General features: G+C 43.4%; 1 protein-coding gene across 1 annotated transcript; it reads right to left on the reverse strand.

Moving 5' to 3' along the window:
* Positions 1-4118: 4118 nt before the first annotated feature.
* Positions 4119-7836, reverse strand: klf11a (Kruppel like factor 11a). The gene is made up of 4 exons (XM_080526853.1): positions 7750-7836; positions 6158-6400; positions 4983-5943; positions 4119-4847 (listed from the first exon to the last, which is right to left on the reverse strand). Exons 1-4 carry the CDS (start codon positions 7792-7794, stop codon positions 4549-4551), a joined length of 1548 nt encoding a protein of 515 aa, XP_080382979.1. The 5' UTR covers positions 7795-7836; the 3' UTR covers positions 4119-4548.
* Positions 7837-8274: the final 438 nt, after the last annotated feature.

Here is an 8274-nt window from a genome sequence, read left to right on the forward strand (position 1 = left end):
TTTGTACGAGAAAGTGTATTAACAATAAATTAAAGTAGATAAGTTATAAAAACAGAATAATATACTTTTTAAAAGAAAAAGACTGAACACTTCTAAGACTACGGCGCACAACTGCGTTCCCTTGGTAAGACAGAGCTGGAACTACACAGATGATGTGAGTTTCCCCTATTTATTGAAATCTTGGCGGTCGATTACAAACAGCCAATAGAAACAACGTTTTTGTTGGGTATTTAAATGACCGAGACGTTGGAGCCAATCATATTGCAATTCACTGCCGTGAGTCACACCAAGATTGCGGGAAATTTAAAAGCTTTGTTCAAGGTTACAAAACCGAGGGAGTGTTACAAAACGTCACGATATGGCGCGTAAATACAGGCAGTGCTATATAATGTAGCTTTTGAGCAAACTCATTGTTATATAATAAAATATAAGCTACAATAAGCTACAATGTCCTTAAAAACACATTAGCTAAATAAATACAGTTTAGACAATCTGCGCCTTCAAGCTAAATCGCTACTACACTTCCTTGTTTTTGACTTCACTCGCCATCCAGCCACCACGGATACAAGATACAAAGGTAAAGCTGATTTATTGTCATATGCGTTTAAAAACGTAACAGCAGCTGTTGCTTCGTTACATTCGTTGCTTTCTACCAATACAATAGTAATAGCAGCAAGGTTTCAAATGACGTGGCATTGTAACATGATGTTTGCAATAATGACCTTCCACAATAATTGAGCTAACCTTTAGATAGTTTTCGTCAGAAATCTTAACACTGAGGATATTATGAGTGAAAACATCTCTGGATGAAAGTGTTATGGAATCAGGAAAGAGTGGGATGTTTATAGGCGGAAGATGGAAGATAGCCTGCAGGACAACAGCGCATGAGCGGTGTGGAGCAGTGTGAGGAAGATCACTGGCTACAAGCAGGCTTTTGCCAAAATAGAACATTTGTGTATTCTCAAAACTCTAACAATGTTGCAGTATCAACTATAAGTTTACAGTATGACTCCGGGAAGCTGGGTTGTGAGTTTAGCCCAATTGGAGCTCATTGGATAGACACATGTGCATTTTGTCCTATTCTAATACAATGATTGTGTAAATTAAATATGATGTATTCACAGTATGGTATTACAATATGGCAACATCGTTATACTGTATGTACCATAAAATTGTGACCTGTAAGCGGGGACGAGGACAGTACCAATGCTCTGGGCCTCCTCTATGACTACTATAAGGTGTCTCACTGGCTCTCTGTCTCTTGCTCTTTAATAGGTGTTTAATAGCTGTTGCAGGGGTGGTGGTGCATCATATGTATTTTAATAATATGTTTTCTTCTTCTAGGTGCCAAAGGACAAGAGATCTACAGAGGTTTAAATGGGTGATGCTGATCCAAACAGAATGTAATGACCCTGCATCAGGCCTTACATAGACAATGGACGACTCTATTGAGGGATGTGTCGGTGGAGGCTGAACAACGAGTTTCCCCAGTGTGACGGCCCTCTGATATTATTGTTTACAATATAGGGACGTTACAATACGTTACAAAGTATAGGCTACCTTACAAAGGAGCTGCGCGAGATGGAAGTACCATTGGTTGCTAGGTCACAGACATAAACGTTGGCTGACGTTGGATTTAATATTTAGGATAAGATAAGATAGGATGAAGTAAATAAGATAGGATTCCTAAAGTTAGTTAGGATTTGCTTCTGTAATACCACATTGAGATAAATGTGTTAGAGATAAATCCTATCTTCTACTTTCCTATCTTAACTTAGGACTTCAGATAGGACGTTTCTGTAATACGGCCCCAGGAGACCGAGTAGGCCTACAGAGGACTGGTGGACCGTTTTGTAGAGTGGTATAAGCGGAACCACCTGCTACACAACATCAGCAAGACAAAGGAGATGGTGGTGGACTTTAGGAGGACTCGGGTCCCCCTGTCTCCTGTTTCCATCCAGGGAGAGGACGATGGAGGTGGTCCAGAGCTACAAGTACCTGGGGGTGCACCTGGACAATAAACTGGACTGGACAGGATTGGTAACACAGATGTCCTGTACAAGAGTGGCCAGATCTGGCTTTATTTCCTGAGAAGGCTCAGGTCCTTTGGCGTGGGCAGGACTCTGCTGAACATGTTCTACCAGTCAGTGGTGGTCAGCACAGTGCTGTACATGTTGCTATGCTGCGGGGGGGCAGCACCAAGGAAGGTGACACCAAGAGGCTGAACAAGCGTAGGCCTATTAGGGAAGCTGGTTCTGTCCTCGGTGTCACCCTGGACACAGTGGAGGAGGTGGCTAATAGGAGGATGAGGACCAAACTCTTGGTCATCACGGACAATCCCTCCTATCCCCTATATGACACTGTGGCAGAACAGAGAAGCTCCTTTAGACCATTACAACCACGTTGCACGAAGGAGATTATTTCTTCCTTCCGCAAAAGACTGTACTCCTCCAGCTGGCTCGATTTGGTGATCATAGTCGGGCTGGGCGATGGTAAATCATACTGTTCTTACTGTATATAACGTTCATGTTCTTACTGTATATAATGTTAGGATGTCTATTTTTATTGGTATCTTATTTTATTCTATTATTCAATCATCGCTTTATTTGGTTCTTGTTGTTGTTTGTGGTGTGAGCTGCTGTAACGCCTTAATTTCTACCTATCTACCTACCTACCTATGATTGTCGGATCAAGTTCATGCTCGGTGCACAAACCATACGCAAACAAAGTGAGTAACAACAAGGGAAACTTTTCAAGACCTTCAAATGAGACTGCTCATGAAGTCTTGTTCAAATTATACATTTTAAAGACCTCTATTGATCTGGAGGTTGGACTGAAAACTGGGACTTGGCCACTCTTTGTTGTATTCCAATGCAGTCGTTTTAGTTTTAGAATATAAACATGCACCCAGACACCGAATGATGATTAATAATGTGCATCATGTTTCTTCAGGGGTGCAAACTTGTCACCTTTTAGCTGTTTTAGCAGTTTTTACCTCAAAATAGGTCAACAATTTTCATAATGTTCTTTGTTTTCAGGCAAAAAGTGTCACATTTCTGGGCCATCACCAGTTTGCATCCCTGTTTCTTCTTGTCCTCCCCTGCACAATGTCTTCACTTTATTTTGATTTCATGTCACTTCTCTGTTTGTGTGTCACACATATACAAATACATTTTTTTGTATATACCTGGCCATGTGATTTAAATTGTGATTTCTATGTACCATCATCACTGATTGTATCAATCGATGTGTGTCCTCTCGCTGTCCTTCAACTTCTACTGTGTTATAATAGATCGCTTGTGTAAGTAAAGTGTAAGTGTCTAAAGGTCAGTACAATGTGCAACATACATAATTCATTGTAATTGTATGGAGGAAACAATTCCATAACACAGGATAATGTCTTCATTCATTCTATCTCATATTCCATTGCAATTGCATTTTCCTGCCACTGAGTTGCGCTGTTGTATTACATTTGAGATGGAGTAGGCTTAGCTTGTGGATGTTTTTAGTTTTTGCATTTGTGAATGTCGGTCAGTAAGGCAAATGGGCGGGTGTCGTGCCAGCCAGTTAGAATCCTCGTACCATGTTTCCAGCTAAACCTAGTCTCCAATTGGTCGCACCCCCTTAAAGCTCAATAGTGCAATGTGATTCGGCGGATGTTGTTACTGGGTGGTGTGGACATACTGTATTCGAAATCAAAGCGGATCGTCCTGTGTTGTGTAACTGAAGACGTAATATTTTCGTCAAACAGTACTAAGATTGAAAAATGTAACTCCCGAACTAAGGTTAAAAAAAAATAAAAGACTGGTCAACTAAGTTTAGTTGGTGCATTTTATTTTAAAAAAAACTCATCACTGTTTACAATACTGGTAGTTGGGATACAAACCAGAACCATGTCAAACTGTATTTAAAAACAGCAGAGTGTCAATGACCATATTTCTCCTGCAATTCTCCAATGGATACTCATAGAATGGTGTTGACTCGTTACATACGATTAGTTTAGATAATTGTATAACATGAGGTATTTTTTTATATTGGCTACACTACAATATGCCAGAAACAATCAAACTATCAAAACAGCACTTTTAAAAAACAAGTTTATTAAATAATATGCAAAGCAACAAAGTAGGTAGTCATATCACAGTGAGGAATACTGTACTGTACTGTCCACTGATATATTTTAAAATATCAATAACATTTTGTATGTATCGTCAATAAATGCAGACTGGAATACACATAACATTCATATATAGTATTCATATATACATATTTACAAATAACAGACAAATAACAGAAAAGTAACAGAAGCACAATGCAAAAGCTTTGGCAAAAAGAGTGCATACATTTTGCAAAACACTACATATCCACATAAGTAAACATAATTACATATAGATGAAGTATAAAACAAGCATAATAAAAAATCCAGTGCAAGATCAGTTTGCTTCTGTCCATGAATGTGTAGCAGCCTTTTCCTTTTGTTTCATTTCCCCGTCATGTGTGGTTGGTGAGACATCGTCCTGAGAAGCCCGAATGGCCTGAGAGACTGGGCTAATTAGGTGCCGACACAAGCACACCCAGTGTAAGGTTGGTGGTGCCAGTCGACTGTGCCTTAGATGGAGCCATTTTGTTTAGGTCCCGAACTTCTGTAGGCCACGTCGAGGCCCTCTTGGTGGTCATGTGTCGTCGAGCGTGCTTGGTCAAGTGGTCGCTGCGCATAAAGCGCCGATCGCACACATTACACACAAACTTCTTCTCGCCAGTGTGTGTCCGTCGGTGACGTGAGAGCTCGTCAGAGCGCGCAAACTTTTTATCACAGCCCTCCCAATGGCAGCTGAATGGTTTCTCACCTGGACAGAGGGAGAGGGGAATGCAAACCGTTAGGACACACTACTTATTCAACATCACAATTAGGTCATTCCAAGTTAACATAATAAACGACACATTTATTTATGTGTCATGTGACCTGCGGAGGTGACACATACCTGTATGAGTCCTGAGATGAGCTTTGAGGTGGGAACTTTTGAAGTACGTCTTCTTACAACCAGGGAAGTTGCAGACGTAGTTCCGTCTGCGACAGAAGTCTGCCTGTGTGGAGTTGCTGCTCTGTCCGGAGGGCATGTAAACCGGTGCTGGGGCTAAGGGGAGGAGCTTGGTGTTGCCTAGGGTCATGACAGTCTGTGAGCACTGAGGTGCCTGGGACACCGAGTGCTGGGGAACCACGAACATCACGGTCCCCTGAGTCACCGGGGAGCCCACCAGAAGCGGCTGTGAGTAAGAGGAGGTGGACTGAGGGAGTATTGGCTTCGGCCCCTGGGATTGCATCTGGACCGGGGCCTGGACAAACGCGGAGATCATCCCCGTCCGCCCGTTCACTGGAAATACCTGACAGAGGACAGGAGAGCCAGGGATAGGGGACGAGGATACAGGAGTGAGCAGGGATGGTGACACGGAGAGACGGGTGGACAGGCCAGTACTGTCAGGAGAGGATGGACTGCAACCCTTTTCTTCCCCAGCAGATGGGCCACAGTGACTCTGTGGTTCCGTCTGCATGGGAACGGTCTCAGGCAGAGAGACTGCGGAGTATACACTTGTGTGCGGCTGAAGGGGGGAGACTTCAGTCTGCTGCCCTATGGAAAGAGGAGGAATGTTGTGGCTGAGGGACCTGTCAGCAGTGTGCCTGATGACACTGGTCGCCATGGCTCTACCAGGTAGAGCAGTGAACAGTGGTGGCGATGGCTGAGGAGCTGAGGTCTCTAAGATGTTAACAGTGCCAGGTCGTTGGCCCAGCTGAAGGGCATTCCTGCGGGACAGACCTGCACAGAGTCTGGGCCGGGTTAAGACTGGTCTTGGGCCTGTGTTGGTCACAGAGGAGGTGGTGGTGGTGAGAACAGCTGTGGTGGTGGAGGTCTCTGCAAAGCTAGGGCTATGAGGAGGGGTCATGCACTGAAAGAAAAAAATAAACATGAATTAACATGGGTCACTGTTTAGTGTTGAGCAGGTATACTTACTTCTCCAAAACGAAACAGATTATTTTAGTTATATTTCACTAAAATACCAGTTTAGGCTTCTCTAATAATAACAATTTTTTCTTGACTCATATATAAGTGATGGGCTTACAGCAGAGATTTCACGTCGCGCACGATAGGATGCCACTTACCAGTGATGAGAGTGAGATCAGGTCCTTGGGTGAGTCACTGATTTCGGGGTGAAGAAGGGAGTCACAAGAGTCTGAGGTAGGGGTGAGCGGGCGTGGTTTGTGTGACCTTTGACCCCAGGAGCTCATGCTGACGAGTGCCTCGGCTGCCTCCAGGTCATGGTATTCAAAGGTACTACAGCAGGACTGCTCACTGGCATGCCTGTTTGTCTCCATCATCACGATTCTAATATCCATTAGATCAGCCTGAGGGAGCCATCAAGGATGCACGTGAATAATCATTCAACACAATAGCATATGACAGCCACAGTCTTCTAATCTACAACACTGACATCTCACTTTCTTATTATGTCATTATGTATGACCAAGACTCATTGAAGAATAGCCTTGCTGACAGACGGATCAAGTTATTAACAATCAAGAGACTCAAAATAGTGGGGAAAAATATGTCACATTTAATATATATAATTGACATAAACAGGGTGATTCTATGCACACTGCAGCCATGCAATGCTGTTGGCTGGCATCTGCTGAATGCCGCACGTAGTGCGGCTGCCTTAGAGGGGTGGGGAGGGAGGAGAGAGAGAGAGAGAGAGAGAGAGAGAGAGAGAGAGAGAGAGAGAGAGAGAGAGAGAGAGAGAGAGAGAGAGAGAGAGAGAGAGAGAGAGAGAGAGAGAGAGAGAGTGAGGGGCCCCACTGCAGCACAGCCATTAGTGCGGGTACACCCAGTGTCTCACATAGCAATGGACTTGGGAGGGGAACCTCCCCTTCACCCAAAATAGATGCAAGAGTGACATTCTATATCCACCAACCAACACCCCCAGTGTGAGTTTATCAACCAACCAGCAATCTTGGTGTTAATTGCACAGGCAAAGACTGTGGACTGAGGTGAGAGGGGGGGTGGGGTGGGGGGGGGCTTCATCACCACCAGGAAGTACTGGGTTGAGTTGTGTTGTAACACCCCCAGTTACTACCTCTGCTTAGGAATAATTACTAGCAATAACATCCAACGTGTTTTGTTGACACCAATGGAACTTCATAGCCAATGTTCATTACAACAAATAAGTGTAATGCATTCACATGTGTCTACTAATTACATAGATTAGCCTAATTGGTGTTTGAAGTAAAATTCCAATAATAAGTCCAGTATATTTAAAAAAAACAGGATTAGACTGAAATAAATGTATCATAGAAATACATGAAATTCAAATGCATCAGGAGTTGCAATGTTTTATCTATTATTTCTGTGATCATCACTGTGTTGATAAAAGCTAATATACACAAATGTATACAATGTAACAACACAGAGAAGTAGATTGGAAACAATGTAGCACTGCGTGATCACAATTGATACAGTGACCATAGTATTCTTAGGGTTGTGGGTGCATGAGTTTCAATTTCACCTTAAATAAACCTGACTGGTCTACTTCTGCTGCTTGCATTAACGGATGCAAGACTACATCTTGTGAGTCACTCATCTTGCATGTTATTGATATGCTTTCTTAAGCCTTTTTAGACATAGTATACATCACAGTGACACATAACATAACATAACTTCATCTAATTAATCAACCAGTAAAATTCATTCAACTTACCCGATAAGACTGTTCTGGATTCGTTTGCGATGCAAAAGTTAGCATATGGAAGTATGTGTAAAAAAAATAAAAATAATACGAGACAGTACAGCTATGCGACCACTCAATGAGCCCTCGGCACACAAGTATTGCCGCTGCCAACAGCGGAGACTGGCCTCAGCTGAGTGAATCAAAGGAGGAGACGAAAAAAAAAATAGAAACAAAATTCAGTGCAGACTGGCGGGTGGTAACATGTAACCAATGAGAAACAAAGGTGTAGCGGACGCTGACCAATGGGAGCGAGGCTAGCGCGTGATCAGTACGTGACTGCGGGCCGATTGGAGGAGACAGGGTGCGTGGCTGTTGGAGGGCGTGACGGTGGAGTCAGCGGTGTCAGAGTAAACCCGATGAACTCGGTGCTCGAAAACTAGGGGAAAGGTTGGAACGGCGCACAGGCAGAGTCGTGAGATACTTGCACGCGTCTGGCTGGCTTTGCCGGAGCGCGCGGGCATGCGCAAAAATGGGAACGCACAAAGGACTAGGGAA

This window comes from Nansenia antarctica (assembly GCF_963989245.1).
Source record: "Nansenia antarctica genome assembly, chromosome: 3".
Taxonomy (NCBI): Eukaryota; Metazoa; Chordata; class Actinopteri; order Argentiniformes; family Microstomatidae; genus Nansenia; species Nansenia antarctica.

What these genes read in the sequence shown, in the direction of transcription:
- klf11a (XM_080526853.1), bottom strand. Translation starts at nt 7,794, where the DNA reads ATGCTAACTTTTGCATCGCAAACGAATCCAGAACAGTCTTATCGG. An exon ending in ATCCAGAACAGTCTTATCGG is followed by an intron (nt 6,401 to 7,749) that starts GTAAGTTGAATG and finishes TGGCTCCCTCAG; the next exon opens with GCTGATCTAATGGATATTAG. An exon ending in TGATCTCACTCTCATCACTG is followed by an intron (nt 5,944 to 6,157) that starts GTAAGTGGCATC and finishes TTTTTCTTTCAG; the next exon opens with TGCATGACCCCTCCTCATAG.